This window comes from Nycticebus coucang, chromosome 3 (assembly GCF_027406575.1).
Source record: "Nycticebus coucang isolate mNycCou1 chromosome 3, mNycCou1.pri, whole genome shotgun sequence".
Lineage (NCBI taxonomy): Eukaryota > Metazoa > Chordata > Mammalia > Primates > Lorisidae > Nycticebus > Nycticebus coucang.
This window is the reverse complement of record NC_069782.1, coordinates 154,269,748-154,295,617: the sequence shown is the minus strand read 5'-3', so window position 1 is coordinate 154,295,617 and position 25,870 is coordinate 154,269,748. Positions and strand designations below refer to the sequence as shown.

Below are 25,870 nucleotides of genomic sequence, written 5' to 3'. Positions count from 1 at the left end.
TTAACATTTCAAACAACTCATCCCTCTTGCTGGCAACATTCAGAAGATGTGTCTGGACTGAAATTCTTCCAAGAGAAATTAAAACAAAGATGACAGGGCAGACCAAACCCATGTTCTTAAAATCACATACAATGGGTTTTAACTAACAAAAGCTGTTATTTTAGTTCAGAGAACCTTTAGGGAAGAAGAGGACTCTAATTGTTCAAAACAGAATTTATTTTTCCTGAGGAGCTTAATTATTTCCAACAGAATCATATTCATCTTGATTGCTCATGCGAGTAGTTCATTTGTTTTTCTGAAATCTTTTCTATAGAAATCATGCTCCAAATTCTATTTTTAAAACTTAGACACGTGCCAATGATCCTTGCATAGAAAGACGAGGTTTCCATCAAGTTACTATGGTGCTGTAACCACGAAGGATGGCAGCCACCTCACATGGATTTGTCACTGTGAGTTTAGCTAACTCCCAATAGAAAATCCAATCTTTTTGTCTTTGTTGGATCATAGCTTTCTTTCTAATGGCTGCTAAAAGGCAGTCTAGTCCAGCCCTATTATTTTACTGACAAAGAAGCAAAGGCCCGAGTTAGAGAACTGGCATGTCCAAGGTCACATGCCTTTGCAGCAGGGCTGAGGGCCCCGACTCTTCACCTTCCAAGACCCCTGGAGCCTCGTCCACACCTCGGAGGGGAAAGGCCTATTTCCTGGGCAGGTGGAGCAGCTAGCCAGGACATGGTGACAAGTAGCTTGGCTACAGTCTCTCCATAATAGGACCAGGCTCACCAGCAGCACCTCCAGGTGGCTTGTCAGGGCCACAGCCTCTGTCACATGCTGCAAAAAGGGCACAAGGCTGCGGGCTGCAGGGAGAGCCTCGCAGGGCGGGCGCACACCTGGGGCCTGGGGGTCAGTAGCAGCAGCATCGGCTCGACTTTCGCTCCCTAGCAGTACACTTCCAGCTCACCAAAGGCAGGCTTGACCGTCAGCCTTCTGATGTGAAACAAGGGGGGCCAGGGGCTGATTCCTTAGAATAAGCCGGTGGGCTTGGAGAGGTATCCCCAGTGAGAAATATACTCCAGACATTTTATTTTCCCTCAAAATATTAACGCGTGTATTGGGCAGCGCCATTTTGGTGCAGGGCTGAGGCCTTTGGGGCTGGTTTGCTGACTGGAGCTCTGCACTGACTTCCTTCTGCAGACCACCCCTCCTGCTTCATCAGTGAGTTAGTCTGTCCCTTTTTCCCCACCCTTTGTGCCGTCACCCCGCCCATTCCAAATTTCTCAGACGTGGTGTTAGTGATTTGCCAGCGTTCCCAGAGTATTCGAGCTAATGTTCTTGTCTGCTGTGCATATCCAATGGTTCACGTACCAGCAAATCACGTATGTGACGTGCTGGAGTCCAAGCGGCACAGACAGGGGGCAGCCGCTGCCATCACTGGCCCTTGGCGCCCAGGTGGGCAAGAGCTCCGGCCTCTGCATGGAGGACTCTCATCTCCAAGTTAGGCTATTTGTTCAAGGCCTAACAGGGACAAACTCACCCCCTTCCTGCTCTCTTGGCCTGCCAGAACCATTCCCATAGTTCACGAGGAAGAGAGGTCATTGTTGGCTTTGCCGGTTGTGCGTGGGGGAGCCTGGGAAGGGCCACCAGGAAGCCGTGTGAGGGCAGTGGACACTTCACAAGTGAGATGCGGGAGCAGCTTCAAGGAGGTGCTAGTGGGAATCCCAGTACTTCCAGGGGTGCCAGGAAGTCGGCCTGCCCCACCCCGGCCTGCCGGGGGAGCCCAGTCACCCAGCCTCTCTGAGCCTCCAGTCTGAAGGAGGCGGGGATGTCCCCAGAGGTTGTTAGGCCCCACGATGACGAGGGCTCTCAGTCTTAGGCTAAGGGGTCTTCTCATCACAGTCAGATGGTGAGTTTCCTGTATCAGGAGAGAAAGACAGGGAGATTAAGGAGGAGGAGGGCGAGAAGCTCCAGTTTATTCTCTCAGCAGTCACTAGCAGGTGGGTCGCGTCACGTCCACACCTCAGCTCCAGGTCTCCCCATGTGGGGCTGGGCTCTGGGCTCTGGACTCTGGGCTCATTCTCACAGTGACGCACACTGAGCCGGGCTATGTCGATGCTGGGAGCAGGGGCTCTGGCTGCAGGGCCTCTGCGCCTGCCGTGGCACCACGTGGAGGGCACGTGCCTTAACATGGCACCCTTCACCGTGTCCTTCTCTCCTGCCGCCCTGACAGGTGTGCAACAACAGGAAGAACTGTCACTGCGAGGCCCACTGGGCACCTCCCTTCTGTGACAAGTTTGGCTTTGGAGGAAGCACAGACAGCGGCCCCATCCGGCAAGCAGGTCAGTGAGGCCCTTGCGTCCCTGTGCAGGGCGGGGGGAGGGGACACTGAGCTGATGGGGGCAGTGGGCAGCTGGGGGGCAGGCTCACGAGCTATGAGCATAAGTGCAGGTGAGCCCCATTGGCGGGAAACCTGGGGGGAACCCATGTAGGTCTGAGTAGCTGGGGCTGCTCCCAAAGGCTCTCTCTAATCCTTCCCTGGTCTTTGCCAAAGCTCTCTGCTCTTGCTCAGACTGGGTGGCTGAGTTTACCAGTTACATTTGAGCTCAGGACACTTTTCTCAGCTTAGGTAATTTCTATGGCATACTCCCAGCTGGGCATGAATCTCATCATCATACCAGAGGACTTTCTAAAAGCCAGCTTCTACGTGCTAGGGCTAAGAGGTGTGACGTTCAATGCCTCTTAAAACTCCTACTAGAAAGACACCCACCTCTTAGTAAAGGTGACGGCCACAGCAACTGCCCCAGCAGCAGCGACAGTGTCTGTGTTACAGGCGCGGTGCTGAGCGCCTTGTGCCTTCTGTCATCCCCTCCGTACTCTACCTGAACCAGGTGTTAATATTCTTTTTTTTTTTTTTTTTTTTTGATTTTTTGGCCGGGGCTGGGTTTGAACCCGCCACCTCCGGCATATGGGACCGGCGCCCTACTCCTTGAGCCACAGGCACCGCCGGTGTTAATATTCTTTTCTGACATATAAAGGACTAGAGGTCCAGGTAAGTTAAGTAACTTGCCCAAAGCCTAACAGCTAAGATTTAGACACAAGTCTGTCTGTCCCATTAGAAGCTCTGAATAGCAGCTGTGCTCAAACCGTAGTTCATTTGTGCTCAGACGACCTTTAGAAATGGTCCCCTAGTACAGACAGTTGGGGGCAAGTCTGAACAATGTCCCTGTCACACTCCGCAGGGGGCACAGCAGGGGACCCAGGGGCAGGTGGGGATTCACAGGCCACCTGTGCTTTCTCTCAGCCCTCATCTGAGCTGTCTGACACTGAGACCCAGACAGAGCTGCTGCAGAGGGGTCAGGCGTCCGTCTGCATGCCCTGCTGTGGCTGGCAGTCTTGACTCTGTGGCTTTGCCACCATTTCCATGGCAACAGACACAACACTGCTCTGTAGGGCCAGGTGCTGGAGGGGAGTCCCACCTTCCGGGCATATCTGCAGACAGTGCCAGGAGGGCAGTAAGGTCCTGGTCATGCTTCTGCTGAAACATGACGAGTCCACCTGCAGAGTAGCTCCAGGTTACACTCCAGCAGACCCCAGGCCTGCAGCAAGGAGAAAAGGAACCCCAAAGTCCTGCCTTGTGTTGAGCTGCAATGGTGGGGACGCCAGGGCTGGACTCCACGTCTTCTTCCCTGGTGACGTCTCAGCCATGCGAACTGGTCTCTGTCTGCAGCTTAAGCCTCTAATGTGGCTTCACATGTTTATTGTATAAAAGTAGCAGGGTTTTAGTTTTTAATCCGTCAGGGACCCTGCTGCACATTCCATCTCCAGCCACGCCAACCAGACAGCGCTGAGGGACTGGAGAAGCCGCAGAAGGGCGCCAAGCTCCGTGTCCCCTCCAGTGTGGATCACTGACCAGGGGGCTCCAAAAAGGCAGGTACCCCACAGAGTCACCAAGTCTTCAGTGTGCCAAGTGAGAATGTTTAAAACATGAAGACAACCAAATAGCACTCACTGAGGTCATCATTTCATAAAAGAGCGCATGTTTTAAACAGCCCCATAGGTGCTCATACCCTTGAGCATTTCATTTAAGCTACTAGTTTTCTTTTTTCCCATTCATTATCTAATTTGAGATGCCCAGAAATAAAGACTCTCATTAAAAAAACACAATAGGCCAGGCACAGAGGCTCACACCTGTCATCCTAGCACTCTGGGAGGCCAAAGCAGGCGGATCACCTAAGCTCAGGAGTTCCAGACCAGCCTGAGCAACAGGGGGACCCCAACTCTACTAAAAATAGCCAGGCATTGTGGCAGGTGCCTGTAGTCCCAGCTACTCGGGAGGATGAGGCAGGAAGATCACTTGAGCCCAAGAATTTGAGGTTTCTGTGAGCTGTGACGCCATGGCACTCTACCCAGGGTGACAGAGGGAGACTCTGTCTCAAAAAAAAAAAAAAAAAAAACAACAAAAAGCAGATTCTAAAATTACAGATGAAGGGAGAAAGGAGCCTAAAGTAGCAAATCTGTGATGAGGGCTGGAGACAGTTAGGTCTGGGGGCTGCTCTCATTGCCAGGAGGCTTTCAAGGTAGCCCCTTGAAAGGGGCAATTATTTTCTGTGGCCACCATGGTCTACTCTGCTGTTCTCGTGTCTGGGGGAGCCTGTGTGGTCCAGGCCCATGTTCCTGTTTAACAAGTCCCACAGTTGTTTAAGGAATGAGTGATGGCAGCACAGATCGAACCTCAAGCATGAACTTTGAAGTAGGACTAATTTACTAGTACATCATTCTTGGATTTCCTCACTTCATTCCTGTTTGTTCCTTCAAAGTTCACTTTGCTATAAATGTCACAATTGGAAACCTCCCATATTTCATGATAACTGCCTTCTGTGTGAGTCAAACGTGTTTTGTTTCAGATAACCAAGGTTTAACCGTAGGAATTCTCGTGACCATCCTGTGTCTTCTTGCGGCTGGATCTGTGGTTTATCTCAAAAGGAAGACCTTGTTACGGCTGCTGTTTACAAATAAAAAAACAACCATTGAAAAGCTAAGGTACCCTGGGTTGGGGTTATCATCTTTTCAAGAAATGGTTGAAAAAAATGGAGAAGAAACTTCTTCTCACTTCATTTTCCTTAGCAAAGGAAAGGTTAGGTTTCCTGGATAGTAAGCCTGGGGTTTGTGGGTGGCAATTGCGGGGGGTGGGGGGTTCTGTTGTTTTGTTTTTAATTTCTACCAGACCAGCTATATCCTTTCTTGCCCTTCAAATTATTTGCTTCTTATTACATAGACAAGCAGGGTGTTGAGGAACCCTGCTGGTTTATTTTCTTCATCTTCTTAATTTTCATAAGACATAGAGACATTCAAATGTTTTCCTTGGGTCGGATAGCTTTTGATCAAGATGTTTTCAAAGACATTCTTGCTGAAATGCCAGCTTCCTACAGAACATCTCCCAGGCGTCCCTAAGCTGCCTTTCTGTGGATCGCAAGCTCTAATCTGACAGAATCATGGCTTTGGGGGCAAAAACAAAAATCAACATGTATTTAAAATAAGTAAATTTATTTTTTGAGTGTTGTGATAAATAAACTATAAAAAGCCAAGTCAGTAAGAAGGGGGAACCCCCTAAGCCTGGGATTGCATTGCAGGTGTGTGCACCCTTCACGGCCGGCCAGTGGCTCCTGTCCTGGACACGCTCACCTCACCCACCTTGGGAAAAGCCTGGTGAAGAAGCCGGCAGATTCCAACCCACCTAAGGTAAGTTTGAGCATGAAAACTTAGTACATGCTTGACGACCTGGGCATTTCGATGTAAGATTGAGTAGGATCCTAGAGGCTCCTCCAAGGAATCACTGAGCTAGTGGGTCCCTGTGATGCTCAGAGTGTCAAGGAAAGCCCCATGGTATCCCCGTGGAACCTCTGCTGCATCTCACTAGTACGGCCAGTGTCCCCTGCACCACGTGGTGTGTGTACATTGAGTCCTCATCCTTCCAGTCACCCAGACTCTCGTGTTTACTGGATCTGCAGCCCGAGCTGGTTGTGGACACTGGGCCCCTCCTGTGGTTTCTAGATGCTACCACCTGGATATGGGTGAGCTTCTTTGGCCCACTGTTTCTCCTAAAGTATTTCTTTTTTTTTGGATTTTTGGCCGGGGCTAGGTTTGAACCCGCCACCTCTGGCATATGGGACCGGCGCCCTACTCCTTGAGCCACAGGCGCCGCCCTCTCCTAAAGTATTTCTAAAAGTTACACTGACCCTTCAGTTTTGCCCATTTCCCTCCAGCGCTGAGCTGAGGAAGCCCTGTCCACCCTGTGGTTTCAAAGAATCAGATCCTTAACCCAAAGTACCTCATGGCTCCCTGCTGTCTCTTAATTTTCCTGCTACCCTGGTGAATTATTACTACATTTCACTCTAACTTTTCCCCACCAAGTGTTTCTGATGTGTTCATAGAAATATTTGAATATTGGACTCATTCATCAAGCATCCTTAACAGTTATAACAGTGAACAAGATAGATGTCAAGAAATGAGAAATAATTGAAAAACATCGTTATCACGTTTTAGCAGGCAATGAGCTATTTTATTTCCCTTGACCCAAAAAGTATAGAGTGTTGGGTTCCAAGGAAGAAGCTGCCACTCCTGACAACATTTACCACCTCCTGTCCCCAAATGGCTTCATTTGTGTGAGGCAAAAGCACAGCCAAAACTGGAAATGATCCAAATATCCATCCCCAGGTGAAAGGATAAACAGACTCTGGTGTATTTATACAATGGAATTCTGTTCAGCAATGAGCAGAGGTGAACCATGGACAAACACAGCACCATGGATGAATCTCGGATCCTGATTCTATGATCCCATTTATATACAATTCTAAAGTTGCAAACTAATTTACAGCGACAGAAAGTGGACCCTGGTTGCCAGGGGAGGAGGAGGGAGCTTGGCGGGAGGGAAGGATGACAAAAAAACTGTTTGGGGTGATAGATATGTTCCTTAGCGTATTTGCTATGGTAGTTTCATGGATGTAAACACGGGTCAAAAACTATTAAATTGTATACTGTAAATACGTACAGTTAATTATGTGTCAATTATATCTCAATAATGCCACTTTTAAGAGAAAGGGAGAAGGAGGTAGGGGTGAGGTGGAAGAATATGAAGTACAAGGCACCAGGAGGGAGAATCAATCTCCAGATGGGAGGCCCTCGCTGGGCCCTGGCTTCCCGGAATCCTGGCTGTCTGCTGGTCCTCTCGGCCCCACATGCATTAAGCCATGTCTTGTTTTCACACCTCCTTTACAATTTCCTTAAGATCTGGGTCTATGTCTTCCTACCTGGTACTTTCTCAAATGCCTAGCTCCTATTTCTTAATCAAACCAGTATTTTTTTAACCTAAATAAAAATAGATCCCTCTATTCCAGATTTGGGGGTTAGGGACGGTGCATCTCTTAGAATTTTGAAGTTTAAATAAGTAATAGATTCCCTTTCCTATAGATCCTTGATTGCTTTCCTATGCCACTCTCTCCCCCCTTCACTTAGCAGACAAGTTAGCACTGCTTTTTCCTTAAGGAATTACCGATATTTGTCAAACCTGTTATCACATGACTTTTTGTTTTGACTGTGCAGAGCAATCCCAGGAGAACACCTCAGTGTCCGAATGTTGACATCAGCAGACCCCTCAAAGCCCTGGACATCCCTCAGCCCAAGTCACCTCAGCGAGTACTCCCTCCCCTGCACCAGGCTCTGCGTGCACCCAGCATCCCTGCCAGACCCCTGCCGGCCCACCCTGCTTTTAGGCAGCCCCAGGTATACCTTCAGTGCTGATTTGATAGAATGTGGTTCAAATTCAGACTCTGCTACTTGATAACGTGTGAACTTGGACAAGTTGCTTAACTTCTCATTGCCTCTAAAATATGTAAATAATTCAGCTATTCAGATGGTCAAATGAGAAAGCCCACATAAAGCAGTTAGTACAGTCCCTGAAGTATAGTAAGGGCTCCATCTACTTTAACTTACTATTAGTAACTTTTTAATATTCCATTATTGCTAATATTAAATATTAGTAATTATTTAACATAATAGGCAAGGTACCCTTGGAACTTATTTAAACCATGACACTTCTGACAATAGCAGGGAGGCATTATTAATAATTAGGCCTGGACAATAAAACAGAGACAGGCAATCCAAGACATATAGTCACATTAAGGATAATATAATTATGGTTATACTTTCTCACCAATTTTCATTTTCAAAATATTTACAAGAATTTTACCACCTGTTGAGTAATAGACTCAGCATTGCAATGGATACTTTGTATATATCATCTCATTTTTATGCTGCCTTGAGAAATAAGTTTCTGTTTGTTATGACTATGAATGTGATATTGAACAATAGGGAACTTGAGGGACAAAGTTAAAAACCAAGCGGATGAAAATCAAGAGATAATCACTGGTACTATTTTACTGCTATCATCATAATATTTTCTCCTAGTATTTATAATTGTATGTGCATTTTTAATACATACAATTATGTGTTTATTTTATATAGTGCCTTTTTGCCTTAAAATCATTCTCATTTACCACAGCATAAAAAATGTTTAAAATGTTATTTTAACAAATACTTTAATATAGAATAATGTTAAGTACTTGCCAAATATTAGACATGTTTGATGTCTCCAATTTTGCTATTATAAACAACTCTGGGCGGCACCTGTGGCTCAAGGAGTAGGGCGCTGGTCCCATATGCCGGAGGTGGCGGGTTCAAACCCAGCTCCAGCCAAAAAAAATAAATAAATAAACAACTCTGTTATGAAGTTCTAGACCAATGGTTCTCAATCTTCCTAATGCCTCCTAATGTCACGATCCTTTAATACAGTTCCTCATGTTGTGGTGATCCCCAACCCTAAAATTATTTTCTTTGCTACTTCATAACTGTAATTTTACTACTGTTATGAATCGTAGTGTAAATATCTGATATGTAGGATGTATTTTCATTGTTACAAAGGGGTCGTGACCCACAGGTTGAAAACCACTGTTCTAGATAAACAAATTTTGAACCTCCTTAATTATTCCCCTAGAAGAGATTCTTAAAAGTGCGATACTGAGTATTGTATATTTATGCCCCCACATTATTCTTGAGTGCCTCTCACAATGACTTTTTTAGTACTTAAATTTTAACTTTTCAGAGCTCTGATCATTTGATAAATAAAATATCCCAATATTTTTTCTGTTTAGTAGTTCTTTCAGTTATTGAAAGAGAATGTTGAAGTTTCCCAGTGCTCATATAATTATGTTTCCTTTCAGTTCATCAGTTTTTGCTTCATGTACTTTGAAAACTCCATTGTGATACACACAGTTAGGATTATTGTATTTTCTTCCGGAATTAACCCCTTTATTATTATAGTATGTCTCTCTTTAACTCTGGTAATCTTCTAAAGTCCATGTCATCTGATATTAGTTTATCCACTCCAGTTTTCTTTTGATTAGTGTTTGCAATGCATGTCTTTTCCCATTATTTCACTATTAATCTACCTATAGCATTATATTGGAAGAGTTTCTTGTGTAGATAGCATATAGTTGACTCATACATTATTTCATCCATTATGTCAGTCATTGTCTTTTATTAGGGGGGTTTAGACCATTTACATTTAATGTAATTATTAATATGTTAGAATTTAAGTTTATTGTGTTAATATTTGTTACCTCTGGTTTTTGTTTCATTGTGATCCCTTTCCAGCATTCCTATGGTTCAGTTAAACATTGTTTAGTATCCCATGTTGACTCAGCCATACTGGTTTTGAATATATGTCTTTATAATTTTTTGTATGATTTCTATAGAGCAGAGTTTCTCAACCTTAGCGTTTTGACATTTTGTGCTGAATGATTTCTGCAGGATTTCCCTGTGCATTGTAGGATATTTAGCTGCAACCCTGGCTTCTACCAACTAAATGGCAATAACACACGTAATTATGTCTACGTGTATTGCCAAACACCCCCTAAAAGGCAAACCCTGATGGAAAAGACTTGCTCTAAAGGTTACAATATTTGTACATAATTTATCACATTCTACTACTATCACTATTTTATTACTTTAGGTGGAATGTAGAATCTTCCTTCATTTATGACATAGATGTCTTAAGTATTACATTTATGTACATTGGGAACCACTTCAGATGTTGTAATTTTTTCTTTCAGCCAAAATTTTAAAAACATAAGAAAAGTCTACTATGTTTACTCATACTTTATCTGTTCTTTTCTCCTGTCTGATGCTCTAAGTCAAGGGTCCTCAAACTGCGGCCCGCGGGCCACATGAGGTGATGTAATTGTATTTGTTCCCATTTTGTTTTTTTACTTCAAAATAAGATATGTGCAGTGTGCACAGGAATTTGTTCATAGTTTTTTTTAAACTATAGTCCGGTCCTCCAATGGTCTGAGGGACAGTCAACTGCCCCCCTGTTTAAAAAGTTTGAGGGCCCCTGCCTAAGTTTTTGTTATTATTTCCTCTCTGTCTGAAAAACTTCCCTTAGCTATTCTTTTAAAGCAAATCTTTTGGAAACAAAATCTTTTAATTTTCCTTTATCTGAGAATATCTCTATTTTCCCTTTATTCCTGTAGGATATTTTTGCTGGATATAGAATTCTGAGTTGATTGTTTTCTTCTTTTGACACTAAACAATGTTGTTCTTCTTCCTTTTAGACTCCATGGTGTTAAGAAATCTACTAAAAGTTCTGCCACAGTCTCTGTTCCAGGGAAGGGACACGGCCTGTTATTTCAAGAAGTGATAGAAAGGAAAGATCTGCCAACCTCCAGGCCACTGTGCCCAGTGAGGCGGGGGAAGGGCATGGCTTTTTTCTGGTATTCAGCTAAAGTCAACTGTGGTCAAAATGTTTCTGTCATTCAGGACTACCCTTTCACCAGTCTTTTGGCCAGAGATAACAGGCTTTTCCTTATGGATTTTTAAATTTCAGCCTGGTGCCATTAGTTATTTCCAGATTGTGGGCCTCTCCAGAGCCCAGGCCAAGATATATAAAAGAAAAAATCACAGACAAGAATTCAGCACTTGGTAGTTGAGTTCTGAAGTCACTAACCAGTCTTCTTTCTTTTTTCCACATTTCAGAGTCTTCTATCAGTTGCTTTATGAATTTAGTCCAGATTTCTGTTGTTATAATTAGCAGGAGAAACAGGGTGAACTATGCTTATTATTCCCTCTTTTCTAGGGCTTATTTCTTTTTTTTGTTTTGTTTCTTTGCTTACTAATACACTTGAACTGCTTTTTATATATCTCTTAGCCAATGGTTTGCTGGTAAACCGGCCCTTTAAAAAAAAAAAAAGGCTTTATAGCTGATTTCTCTGCTGTGAAAACTCCCACAATGGCCAATTTCAGGTTATTAAAGTGACATCACTGTATGAGGAGTAGGGACTTGGCAGTCATGAGCCAGTACCAGCCAGCTCCAGCTATTAACTAGATTTGTTCTGTGAATTTTCTGATCCTAACCTTTGCCTATTTTTTTCCTACTTCAGAGTTAGAGTTTTTCTCCCTTGTTTATGATAGTTTCTTTTTAATAGATTAGTAATTTACTGTCATCTCATTTGGGGCTTAGGAGTTCTGGTTTTGAATATTTAATTTATTAGTCCTTTTTGAATTCTCTCATTCTTTTCAGGCTTGCAAAGATCTCTCCCATTTTGCGATCAGTTAAGGTCTGATACATATAATTTCTTCCACTTATTGCCTATCGTTGTTTCTGTATTTTACATTTGTTTTTCTAACCTGTCTTGCATCAAAAGTTGTGGAAGCGGGTAGGCACAGCCTAAACTTTTCTGGACTGTAAAATTATCTGAGAATCTGATGAAAGCTATGAATGCCCCGAAGATATACCAATACTCAGTATTTTGCATGTACATTTCTGCTGTCCACGGAACTGTAAGCTCCTTCTCCACATCCTGAGCCTTTTTACTTCTCCCTTTAAGCAACTTGCCTGTGCACCACGTCAAACTGGAATAGTCTCTAACAGACCATGTGATCAGAGGAAAGATATTTCTACTTGCTGGTGTTTTTTTTTTGTTTGTTTGTTTTTTCCTCCACTAGCAATGAATTCCTCCAGAAGTGACTCCTTCAAGATTTCCTTAAAGTAGGCCCCCACAAGGCCTTCATTCTGTTTTATGAAACTAAGGAAATGTTACCCTTTAAACATTAGTCACTGAAAAATCCACATTTCTCACTCCAGGCTGGTGTCTGTCTGGAACTTTTCTGAGACATATGATACGGATTAAGTGTGTGATTTCTCTCCCATCACACACAGGGAACTGGAATTAATTCCATGCAGGTGTGGGGACTATTTGGAGGTGGCTCTTGTTTGGCAGCACGAATTGAAGGCACTGACATTTTGTACTTGCGAGTTCCCCACACCCTTTTTTGCACAATGTGACAAACACACGGCTGCATGGCCAACCTCATTTCATCCATCCAGATTTACCATCTAACAACAAGAAAGCACTGTCATAAACACCGTATTGCTCAGCCTCACATTTAAAGTGTAAGCTAGTTCTTCGTAGAAAATATTTCATCTCATATAAAATATTCTGTTTGCTTTTAAAAAATCAAGGACAGTTGAATCAACTTTCTCTCTTATCCACAAACATACCTTTCTAAATGTACCATTTCCTTCATGGTATAAAAACCCTTGAATTCAAGATTCTCGTTCTAACTCCCCAGCCTTGATCAAGAAAACAAACTTGATTCTCTTTCATACCATCAGCTACTTTAGAGGAAAACAATTCAGTCTATTCATCTGGCTGTTATCTGGAGAACAAGGTAGTAAAATGATTTTTAAACAAATAAAGGGAGGTCTGATCACCTGCCACCATGTGCACAGATGGGAATCATTGACAGAGCATCTTCTCTGAGCTTCTCTGACCTTGGCGTTGAGTTTCCTCCTGCCCGGACTTGTACTTAGATTTGCAATCCACCAGGAACATGCACTTAAAATGGGAAGATAAGTCAGAGTATATTTGCATATTACAATCCGCTTTGGAAACACCAGGGGAGTTTTTCTGTACCTTCTGCTCTAGGTAAATTCATGTCAGACTCTGGAGGAGAAAAAGCAGGAATGAAAAATGGGGGGAGGAGTTTTGGGGAGGGGTTGAGGATGGATCTGAGAGAATTTTGAGAGATTTTTTTTTTGTAAATCTTTTTTAGATGTGTTTTATATTGTTTTTCTCTGATTATAAGTCTTAAAAAGTCATTGAACTTTGCACCCTCAAGAGTCAATTTCACTGTATAATTTTTTAAATGAAACAGAATAATATATATTAAGATGAGAAAACCCAAGGGCACACCAAGCATGTGTCCGAGCAGAATTCTGGGGACTAAGGGGTTCGAGCTTTGACACTGCTTCATGGCAAGGCACTGGGCATTCAAGAGCTAAGCACACAAAGGAAAGGGTCACTTTCACCTGCTTTGGCTACTGTTTGTAAAGTCCACCATGGGAAGCAAGAGGGGACCCAGGAGCCCCTCTAGGACCAAGACAGAGGGAGATCCTGAAGCTCCAGGGACCAGAGAGAAACATGGCCAGGGACACCAGGAGTGACATCTGATTCCAGGCCTTTCATTTTCCTTTTCTGCATGCTGGTTCCTTTACCCTGTTCTCAAACCTTCAACAAAGCCTGTCAGCCATGGCCTCCTGTTGTCAGACCCAAGTTGGTTACAGAGGGAAGGAGAAGCTACATTTACACTAGGGACAAACGTGTAAGGGCAGGACAGTGCCCTGCAAAGTCTGTGCCCAGCTGCTGAGAGAGGACCGAGAGTGCATCCTGGAGACGTAGGCCAGGGCAGGAGGTGGCCAGCAGCAGCCAATACAGGGACACCACCACAGACCCAACGTCCTACCGTCATCGTACAAGAGAGGGGTTCAAGTTGTTAAGTTTGAATTAAAATGTGACCCTCAAAAGACTAGAAAACATGAGGACACCTAGGTGATATTCTTAAATGCTAGGTGTCAGTGTTCATGACATTATCACCCCAGGGATAAGAAAGCTCAGGAGCAAACCCCATTGGGGGTTTTGTTAAATTTCTAGGACACACCCAACTGAAATCCGTCATGCAACTTCTTCTGATTGATTTGATTAACTCATTCATTTAAAGTTTAAACAAAAACATGTTCAACATCTTTGCTAAGAAATAGATTTCTTAGCTCACGGAAAACTATATCTAATTTTCAAGCCAAAATTATATCTAAAGACAAGGCCAGGCTAAAACTTAGCACATCGAAAGGCAAGTTTCTGCTGGCAAACTCGAATGTGCCATGATCCTGACGGGGGTTTAAGTGGCACCTTCAGTTCATAGATGGGCCATTCTTCTAACACATACAGCCTCATGCAAGTGTTACTACTTAGCATTTTATCTACAATATTTGTTTTTTTAAGGTTTGCCCCCAAGATGTCATTTCACCTGCACCTGGTGATGTGTGGTCATGTTCAATTTAGGGTTGTTTTTCTTTTCTTTTTTTCACACCCTTAGTTTCCTGGAAAATGTTAGGAAGTGGTTTTCCTCAGGGAAATCTTAGTGAATTAGAGGACCAAGCTGACTGCTAAAATAGCTTCTTCAGTAGAATGAGAGGAAACAAAATGGGCAACTGAATCCATCTCTTGAAAAGATTGATTTTTGCTGAATCAAAGTCTTTTCCTGAAAAAGCTGAGAGAGAGGCCCAGGAGAATATTTATCAACCTTATTTCTGGCACTATTTGTCCACATTGCAGAAATTTCAGCAAAATGCCAATCCCATGATTAATTTCCATTTTTATTCTTATAACCAAATGGTGTATATATGGGATAAGGGGGGGAATTGTTACATTTTTATGGTACAAGGAGCTCCTAGTTATGTTTTCAATTGTTATAAAATATGGCCAGGCACAGTGGCTCAGGGAGGCCACTGTAACCCTAGAACTTTGGGAGACCAAGGCACAAGGATTGCTTGAGGCCAGGAGTTGGAGAGCAGCCTGAGCAAGAGAGATGGTCTCTACAAAAAAAAAAAAAATTAAAAAACTAGCCGGGAGTGGTCCCAGCTGCTAGGGAGACTCAGGAGGATCACCTAAGCCCAAGATCCTGAGGTTGCTGTGACCTATGTTGATGCCACTGCACTCTAACCTGGGAGACAGAGCAAGACCTTGGCTCAAAACAAACAAAAAGGCAAACATTTGGCACCAATTGTACGGCTGGTGCTATAGGGCTGTTTCACAGGCATTTCTAACCCTCTCCATGAGCCTCAGAGGCAGATACTATCCTTAGCCCCATTTTACAGAGGTGAAAATAAGGCAAACTGAGGCTGAATAACTTGTCTAGTAGACACTCAGAAGTGGGAGAGGCAAGGGTCAAGTCCAAGTTCTTCAGCTGTAGGCTTAACATAAATGCACATAGCTGGATAAGCAGGTAGAAGGGAGGTAGAGAGAACCATGAAAACAGCCATATTTTAGACCACCCAGCTGCCCAGCAATCTTTCATTCATCTCTCCTTCAACCTTGCCTCAGAGATGTATGAGGGGGGGCCGGGGACCTTCTACCATCACCCTGTCAGGAGGTCAGGTCTCCAGCCTGTAACAAAAGAGCCTTGGGTTTCTCTTTTCTTCTCTTTTGCTCTCATCATTCTGCTCTTAAATGGAAGAAGCCATTGTTCACAGCCACAGTGGTAATCAGATCGTGCTTTGGATATTAAATTAAGAAGGCTCTATGCATTTTCTTAGAGGAGATTTGCAGCGTTTCTGACAGACACAACATTTCTCCTAATCAACACCTTCCCTGTGTCTTGCTTTGTCAGGACATGTGTGTGAGCAAAACAAATTAAAGTAGAACCTTTGTCAGTTGACCACTCTAGGGACTGTAACAAACTGGTCAACATATGGAGCTGGTCAACATAAAGAACTAGGCCTGCTGTGCTGTGATGTACATGGGCTGCAAGTCCAGTCTATGAAAATTAGGCCAAGTTAAGGATGTGGTGGGTGTAGACAGGTGGTCAGCTATGGAGGTCCTGCTGTAATTTAAATCACAATTTTAGGCGAGTCAGGTGCCGGCCACTCGCTCTGAGATGGACCCCAAACCTGGGGACTATCCATCCACAGCGGCTCTGAGAGGTGAGGGCTTGACTCTTCTGAGTGTGTGGGGGTCTCATACTGAACCCAGCTCTTGTAGAGTCTAGAAATCTGATTGTTTATGTCCTTGTTCATCAGAAATGCCAATCTATAATGAGGAACTGTCTGTTGATGTGTTCTCCTGAGGAAGATGAGTTACAGGAAAACTGAGTCTTAGGAACTTCTGTTACTACAGGCAAACCGCAGGCTAAAACCGACATAGGTGCTGGGAAGTGTCCCTGGATCTCACCCTTTGCTCAAGCCCGCCCCTTCCCTGAGCCTTTCTGTGGTCTGCCCTCGAGACCCCCTTGCTCACGTGCTGCCTTGGGCTGCCGATGTCAGCGGGCGCAGACGGAGCTGCCCGGCCTCTCACACGTACCTAAGTCCAGACCCTCACACACAGTAGAAATGTGGGAAACTTGGCGACGGATGTGGATTTTATTTATTTATTTATTTATTTATTCATTTATTATTATTTTTTTTCCTTAGAGACAAAGTCTCACTTTGTCACCCTCAGTAGAGTGCTCTGGCGTCATAGCTCACAGCAACCTCCAGCTCTTGGGCTTAGGTGATTCTCTTGCCTTAGCCTCCTGAGTAGCTGGGCCTGCAGGCACCCGCCACAATGCCCGGCTATTTTTTTGTTGTTGCAGTTTGGCTGGGGGCTGCGTTCAAACCTGTGGCCCTCAGTATATGGGGCCAGCGCCCTACTCACTGAGCCACAGGTGCTGCCCTGGATGTGGATTTTAAACAGTGAAAAATAAGTGGTCTCAGCATCTGTGCTTCTGCATGGGACCATCACAGTCAGTGAGTCACGGATTAGTGAAATGAGTCCATTCCTCCCGTCAATCTTTTTTTCTTTTTTTTCAGAGGCAGAGTCTCACTTTGTCACCCTCGGTAGAGTGCTGTGGCATCACAGCTCACAGCAACCTCCAGCTTTTGGGCTTAGGCGATTCTCTTGCCTCAGCCTCCCAAGTAGCTGGGACTACAGGCGCCTGCAACCTGGCTACAAAGGTCTTAGACTCCTGTTCACCTTCCCTGCCACCTACCCAATACTTCCAGAAACTTGAGTTGAACTTCCTTTGGTTTCACATTATATACTAATTGTTCGTGAAACAAACACATGAAATGTCTACAAAGGTATCGGTTACAAATGGAAGCACCCATCTACCTCTGGAGAGGAACATGAAGAACTTCCTCGAACACAAAATTACCGAGGGAAGTCGCTCCTGTGATTGCAGGATTCAGAGGGGTGTTTGTTTCCCACATACTGACTGTGCTCTGCTGCATTCTGTGTACAAACACTCAAATTGTATGTGAAAAACAGGTGCCTGATATTTTACCCTTTACATTTGTTAGTAGATAATGTAGGTCTATAATTAAAAATCTCAACAGCATGAAGGGTTATTCAGAAAACAATTAGGCTCCCCCACACCTGTCACCAGGCTCCCTTCCCAGAAGCATTCACTGCTACTAGGCTTTTGTGAAATACGATTTGGAATACCATGAAAAGTCTCAGCTCCACCTCGCTTTCTCTGCGGAGATAGATAATGGAAATTTTTAGATACTCAAAATTAGAAGAGTACAGTGAAATCCTGTGCTCGCTGCCAACCTTCAGCAGCCATCAGCTCGCGGTCACTCTTGTCTTGTGTCCTCGGTGTGAATTCACACGCTGTGTGCCTTTCTGCGCCTCGGTCTTTCTGTATCAGTTACGTTCAGCTCTAGTTGGTTCTCTCTGCTGCTCGAATAGTACTTCATTGTGGAGCCACACTGTGATTAACCTAACCCATCCCTTACTTAACGGCCATACGGGTTGTTTTTAACCATGTGCTGCTTCACACAGGCATCTTCTCACCCAGGACGTCTGTAGGATGAATTCCCAAAGCTGCAATGGCTGGGCAAAGGCCACGTATGTTTAGAAACACAGCCGACGGGGTGGAGCTGCCTCCAAAGGAATTACTCCATCTCTGTTCTCACCTCCTCCCCAACACAGTGTTTAGAGATTTTCTTATCTTGGCCGACCTCATAGGTTAAAATGATGGTATCTACATTTTTCTTCCTGTTCAGTGAGGTAAGAATATCTTTTCACAAGCTTAAGATCTATTTTTTTCTCTTTTTCATGAACTGCCTTTTCATCTTTGCTGTTTTTTATCGTCATGTTTAGAAAGGTCTGACCACCCAAGGATCACAAACATCTTTCTGTTTCTTGCCTTTACATTTACATATCTGATCCACTTGCTATTTATTTTAGTATATAAAACAGGAATCAAACTACATTTTCTAGGTGACACTTGAGTCCCTAGCACCATATATTATGTTTGTGTACCTGTTCGTCTTTTATTTTTCTGCACTTTATTAGTTCTACCTGGTTTCTCACGCTGCCCTACCCTCAAAGAACCAGCTCCAGGTATTATAAATGATCTTCCTCTTACAAGCAATAGACCTCAGAAACATTAACTTCCCCTCTACAAATCTGACATGACAGTACTTGCCTTATTGGACTTTGTGATCATTAAACGAAAATATCCAGCAGTATTAAAAAGTGAATGCATGGTGAAACTTCAGTAAATGGGGTATTCTTCTGCTCTTTTTCTAATTTAGTAATATATGCTTATTTCTTTTTTTCTTTTTTCCCCCTTAGGTTTGTTTCTCTAACTTCTTATATTAGATTATTTTTACTTATACTTTACTAAAAGAAACTTCAAGTCTAGGAACTTTCCTGTGAACACTGCCTTACCTATGCTCATTAATTCTAATTTGCAGAGTATTTTATATTGTTTCAATAGTTTACATATTCTCTCGGCCCCAAAATTGAAATTATTTTTCTTTTTGTCATTTTCTAAAATATTTAAAATATTGAAAAGTAAAAATAATCTAAAATTCATATTTCTTTCTTTTCTTTTTTTTTTTTGAGACAGAGTCTCTCTATATCACCCTCTATAGAGTGCGGTGGTGTCACAGTTCACAGCAACCTCAAACTCTTGGGCTTAAGTGAGTCTCTTGCCTCCGCCTCCCAAGTAGCTGGGACTACAAGCACCTGCCACAATGCCAAGCTGTTTTTTTTTGTTGTTGTTGTTTTTGCAGTTGTCACTGCTGGTTAGCTGGCCCGGGCTACGTTTGTACCCACCAACTTCAGTGTATGTGGCTGGCCCCGTAACCACTGTGCTACAGGAGCTGGCCCCCGTAACCACTGTGCTACCCCAGATTTCTTCTATACTGGAAATAGTTCTATCTGGTTACTAGAAATAACTATTATTTTGTGTATATCTATATATTTTCCCATTGAAATTTCAGATATATAACATACATATACTCTCCTTTTAAAAAACAAAAAAGGAAATTCAAAATATTAAAGTCACTATAACTACCTCCAGGTACAATTACTGTGATAAGTTATTGACTTTTACATAGAACCTTTTGATTAATTATGTATATACACACATACACATGAACAATGTATTTTGTGTTTTAAAATTCACATAAATGGTATCAAACTATACTTAACTTCCCGCCATGTGCACGTACACTCATGTGTGTTTTATTTTTTGTTTCTGGGAGTTCTCTTAGGTTTTAATGCAGTGACGCCAGCTTGTCTTTTATTTCCTTAAACACAGCAAGAAAATTTTTCCAATATTTCCAAAATCTGGAGCCTTTGCATTTTCTCTTGGCGTCTCACTCATGTTTCCTTGCTTCTTTGTACACTCATTATTTTTCACTGTAAGTTCATGTTTTTGGAAAATCATCTGTGAGAGTTCTTTGAGGTCTAGGATGAAGGGGTGTCCCTCCGCAGAGGGTGCGTTTGGCCTCTGCCAGGAGCCTGGGGACAGTGCCAGCTTAGGACTGCTTTAAAATAGCTTGGGCCTTACTGAACCACCCAGGTGATGCAAGTTCAGCTTCAAATCCTCAAGGACAATTTGTGGCGATAGGTTTACTTTCCTACCTTGGTCTGCCCAAAACCAAGGGAATTCTCCCCAATGTTCCCTAGGGATAGATTCTATTTTACATTTACTTCTAGAAAGTTCTCAGCCTCAGGTCCCCTTTGCAGAGCCCAGCTTCAAATAGACAGGGATCAGGAAAAGAATGATCTCCCATTAAACGTGGGCTTTTGGTTTCTGCCCAAAGGTCCTAACCTTCAGTTTCTGTATTCCTTACCACGAAAGGGTTTCAAAACCAAGACTTGGGCCTGTCTAACACAATAGACGCCGTCAGCCTCAGAGTGCTGCTTTCCTCTCCAAGCTGCTTCTTTCACTTAGATTTTGACCTGAAAACATCTATCTTGTAGCTCTTTGGTGCTTTTAAGAAAATTTTAAAATACATGTTTTTATCTAACAATCTCAGTGGTTTTCAGGGAAAGGGTAGGTCAAATCACAGCCTGCCATAGTCCTGACCGCACAGGGCCTGCCGCTCATCTACGCTACGCTTTATTACATCTATATAACAGCCTCTATTATTTTTTAGCCAGAGGTAGGCTGAATTTGTATAATGAAGTGTGCTGGTGAGGCCCGGCCCTGCAAGGGTCTGTCTGGGACTCCAGGGTCTCCAGCACTCCCCCATGGAGATCTGTCTCATGAACAGGATGCGTTTGCTCCTGTTTGTCTTGTGGAAGTTTAGAATTCTTTATTGACAGTGGTCATGGCAAAATGGTTATATTGAGATCTAAAACTTTTTGTTTTCAAAAAGAGGTTTGTAAACATTTGAAATGTATCTCTATTACATGATCAGAAAATGGAAGAATAGGACAGCCCTGTTTAATAGCATACCTGGATTTTTCCTCAGTGTCCAGAAGAAGTTGAGAGGGGAGAAGAATGGGCTTTAGACTCTTCATTTCCTCATTGAAAGTGAAAATAGATCTAAAGAAATACTGACCGAGTGTCAGTGGCCCTGCTTTGCACTCATGTCTCAGCTCCCTTCAGATGATTCTGTGCGGCTGGACTAGACGGGGGAGGCCCAGGTTCAGGGGCAAAGGTAACAGGAAAAGCGACACCTACAAGGCAACATGGAAATGACCCTCCTTTCCTCCAAGGTCAAAGCATAAACCTCTGGTGATTCTTGCTGAATATTTCATGGGTTCCATATTCCATGCCTGATATATGTGAGGGCACATTTCCTCAGACCACCCCCACGGTCCCACAGCCATTGTGTCCTGGTTGAGGCCCGGCAGGAAGCCAGCATCTTACCCAGGCGGCACCTCTGCGTGTAACCTGTTTGGTGTCTCCGTCCACACCACGTCCTGGGCATGGCCGGAGGAAGCATATGGTGTCTCTGCTGGCCTGTGTTTGAGGTCAGAACTTGCAGTCAGCATCTCAGCTCTTTGGGCTGTATCACTGCGGTGACCATATAATTTACCCTCTGAGGCAAGAGATTGTCTGTAAGAATGTGATTAATAATTAAGCAGGACCATAAACGTAAATTGGGAATGTCCCAGGCAGACTAGAATGAATGACCAACCTAATTATCTCCTACAAGTCCATGATAAATCCAAATATGCAGTGATGTATTGCAACCCATACCTTGCTTTGTCTCCAGCATTGCAATAAAAACCTGACATGATCTTTAGTCTCAAGGCTAGTCCTACTTCGCAGAAAAACTGGTATCAATTATTTAGTTCCCAAAGTCTGTTGATTTTATGAGTACATGCATTCATTGGTACATTAACACTAATATCTTGCTCCTAGATTTCTGCCATCTTGTAGGAAAGGAGCTTGATTTGTTGCCTTAGTTTATTACACAGTGTTTGTTGGTTGGGTCCTGGCACTTTTAGATGGTAAATTCACTCCATCCATGATGGCTGTAGGATAGCAGCTGCAGCTGACACTGAACTCACTGGCTAATGCATGCCAGGCATGCTAAGAGCTTTAATACCGCTCTTAAGTCCTCACCCCAAGCTGTGAGGAAAGGACTCTTCATTCCCATCTCCTCTCTACCAACAAGGAGACTGGACACACCTCCAGCGCTAGGAAACATGGACCCGGGTTGGATATACGAAAAGCCCATACTCTTGGGTCCTTATTCCTGGCTTGGAATTTGTTCTATTTTATATTCTACATCCTGCTCACGGTTCCTTTAATGGCAACATAGAAAAGCAACTTCTAAGTCTGTCCCTCGTGCAGTGGCTCTTCGTGGCCCAACCCGTGTGCTGCTCCCACCTGGCCTATTTTCCACACAGCTTGGTTGACAAACTTCTATTATAGCTCCCTTTACTTTTCAAAGATACGGTAAGTGGTGATTATACTGTTGCATTCTTTCCATCGAGCCCCAATGGCTGAATAAATGGAATTTTAGTGTGATCAGTACAGTGAGGTATTCACTTCAAGGGCTTTAAAATTGTTTTTGTGTGTTCCTGGATGTCTGGATGCGGTGACAGAGGATTAGATACTTGATTAGGATGTTCTGTCTCCTCAGGGTCTCAGCACATTCCCTGCAGACTTTCTGTGTGTTCATGAGGGATCCACAGCCCAGAGCAGAGGCGGCTCGGCCCCCGTGCTCACCTGGGCCCAGGAGGAGAGTGCTGGGTCTAACACTTAACGACATCTGGACCCAGCTCCAATAAGCGCCGCCCTCAGTGGCAGCCGTGGGAAAGGCCCCATGAAAACAAGTGGTTTTGAGTTGACTGTTCTGTTTGCTGCTTTTCTCATATTTCTATTAAGCATTTTAAAATTTGTGTTGTGAGGGAACACAGAACAAGTCTGCGTGCTGAGAATTTCCTGCCCACTGTTTTATTTACCCCTCATGACGATGTTGTGAGGTGGGTTTTACTTATCTCATTTTCCAGAGGAAGAAAATGAGGTTCAGAGAGGTCAATTGACTTGTGCACGTCCCGAAGCCTGGTGTTTGGGTAAAACCAGAGGGGACCCTCCTTCAAGGCCATGTTCTCCCTCCCTGGCTTCTGACCAGGTAGCCCCACCCCTCAGCCTCTTTACAGAACTTCACTGTGCCCTGAAACCCACGTGTGGATTCTTTGTGTTTTGTTGTTCTGCTTTGTTTCATTTTGTTTGAGACAGAGTCTCACTCTGTCACCCTGGGTAGAGTGCCGTGGCATCACAGCTCACAGCAACCTCAAATTCCTGGGCTCCAGCAATCCTCCTGCCTCAGCCTCCCAAGTAGCTGGGACTACAGGCACCCACCAAAATGCCCAGCTAAGTTTTCTATTTTTAGTAGAGGTGGGATCTCTACTCCTACTAGGGCTGGTCTCGAACTCCTGAGCTCAGGCGATCCACCCACCTCAGCCTCCCAGAGTGCTGGGATTATAGATGGGAGCCACCACGCCCAGCCCCATGTGTAGATTCTCTGAACCGATCACTAGGCAGTATTTCGGTGGGAGAACTTGAGTACATCCACTGAGCATCAGGCATGTCAAGCACTGTGTGGTGGGTGGGGATTACCACCCTCATTATCTAGTTCAGCCACACTTGACTGGGTCCTGCTACGTGATTCTGGCAAAATGGGAGAAATGAATGTGCTGATTGGAAAGGTTTTCATCAACTTCTCGTTTTAGGCCTGTGTAAGTTGAAAAGAAGCTTTAAAGCCCAGGGAAGGGTGCATCCCTGTTCACACTGGCGGAGAAACCCACGAGGCACTGAGCCCCCCTCCCGCCTCTGAGCAGCGTGGGAGGGGAAGACCCAGGTCCCGTGTTGGTAACACACGAGTCTGTGGATAAGTCTTTTAAGTGTCAGAGAAGATCTTGGCAAAAAGGGTAACAAAGTCAGCACCCTGGCCCTGGTAGGGTGAGAGGATTATGAGACCCATGCCGAGCACAGTGCTCCCGGGATTCTACTGGCTCCTGCGGTCCCTGTCTGGTTGGAGAGATGAGTGATCAGGCGTCCTCTTGTTTCTCACAGGGAACTCATAAGCCACACCCTCCTCAGAAGCCTCTGCCCGCAGGCCCTGTGGGCAGGACAACTCGGTTCGGCAGCACTCCGGGAAGGACTCTGGGGCAGCAGGAGCCTGGGCTCTGCCTGGCACCCCTCAGGTTGGTGCGACATGGCCATGCCCCTCTCTTTCCCTCTCCAGCGCTATGATCCAGCCCCAGCTGGGACATGGGTGTGGTGGGCTGCTCCTGCTTCCTGCACTGCCCACAACTGGGAACAACATAAAATAGAAAGATAACCAGAAAGGAAGCAGTCGTGTGAGCTGTGATCCCAGGCATCACCACGTAGCTCTTACCGCCAACCCCAGTGCTCCTAAGAGGTCAAGATGAAGCAGAACTAGAGAGCAGACCTCAGAACACTGTGGCTGCTGCTACAGGCCCAGCCTCTCTCCGGAGACACAGGAAGAAGTGCTACCAAGTGGCGTGCGAAGCCTGCACACTCGTCTCCAGAACCTTCACCAGACCTTGGCAGACTCTGCCTAATCCCTGGGCCCCTGAGACCTAGGTTGGGCTGGAGGGTCATAGATGAAACCAGAGGAGTAAGGGGAGCCCAGGTGCTGCCAGGCAGTGGGACGCTGGGTCCCAGCTTCTTTAAACAACCGACAAAAGGAATCGCCCAGTGGCTGTGACCGACTGGAGAGGCACAGACCTGCACACTAACTCACGCAGCACAACCCAGGGGAATGCTGGAGCCGGCTCATGCAGGTTGGCAAGAGCTATTAAATTTCCAGGAATTTTGAAAGCTGGTGTTAAACCTAGCCACTATTAAAGATTAAATGATGTAAACTTACAGTGATCTAAATTATAGTACAAACAAGGGTCATAATAATTGCTGAAAACTTTCCACTTCCAAAAAATGTTTTATTGCTTTTCGCTGTAGTTATTAATATCTGTGCTCTTAATGTTGTGTGCACCTATTAGGTCCAGATGGTAGGAATCCTACATGGTGGTGGCTGCTGGCATCTCTTCCCTGTCAGTTGACGTCATGGTGGTAGTTTGAAATCAGTCATGTTGGGAGTATTTACACCATGGAAATTGGCAAACACTACAGATCAGGCTCTCCTTCCCCAAACCCCCAGGGGGTTGTTAAACATTTACCAGCACACAGATGAGTTAAGCCTGCAGCCAAAGCACTCTTCCGACTCACATGCCCTCTTGGCAGGAAGCTTGCTTTATGGGCTCGAAAGAACCAAAGGCACTTTGCTGGCCAGGTCCTGGGTTCAATAATTCAGTATCACTGAAGGGGAAGAAGACACACTGGAGTGATTTCATTACAGCTCTTGGGAAGAATGCTTTGGCCTGTTAAAGAAATAGCTGCCTAATAAATCTCAGAGATAAAGCCAGTCAAAGGGTTAGGACAAGGGTTTCATTCCCGACTGCATAAATACAGAAAAATTGCATAGCATCCTAATTATTTCATTGTGGTTTGTATGTTGATCTTAAAGCTACTTTTCTTGTTCTTTTTGAAGAGAAACACTACATTTTACCAAGGCCCTCTTGGTAAAATGCCCTCAGGCAGTGGCCTGCCTTAACCTCTGCTGATGGCTGACCACCACTGCTAGCTGATTTGGGTCCTGTCCTGTTCCTTTTTGAAGGGTCCCCTGTCCCTGCCTTTGCTCCTGTTGGAAGAGCTAGTACACCCAAAAATGTTAACTACAAGTTTTTTTCTATTGATGACATGTTGAAATGCTGCTATTCTAGATATATTTGGTTAAGTGAAATGTATTGTTAAATTAATTTCACCTTTTTTTTTTTTTTTTTTTACTTTCTTCCTGTGGCCACTAGAAAATTTCATGCATGGTGGATCACATTTTTTTCTGATGGACATCATTCTTCTAGAGTCAACCTGTGGCTGGGAGGGTGGATCTGGAGAGGGGAGGCTGTCATACACCACCGGGCATCCTGCAGCCCTCAGCAAGGTC

General features: G+C 44.4%; 1 protein-coding gene across 1 annotated transcript in view; it reads left to right on the top strand.

Moving 5' to 3' along the window:
* The window catches only part of ADAM12 (ADAM metallopeptidase domain 12), a 342,217-nt gene that overhangs the window by 314,720 nt on the left and 1,627 nt on the right, over window positions 1-25,870 (top strand). Inside the window, exons 18-22 of the mRNA XM_053584218.1 lie at window positions 2,225-2,333; window positions 4,899-5,034; window positions 5,625-5,733; window positions 7,594-7,773; window positions 23,920-24,050. Of these exons, the coding sequence (XP_053440193.1) occupies window positions 2,225-2,333; window positions 4,899-5,034; window positions 5,625-5,733; window positions 7,594-7,773; window positions 23,920-24,050 (665 nt within the window). The remainder of the gene's footprint in view (window positions 1-2,224; window positions 2,334-4,898; window positions 5,035-5,624; window positions 5,734-7,593; window positions 7,774-23,919; window positions 24,051-25,870) is intronic.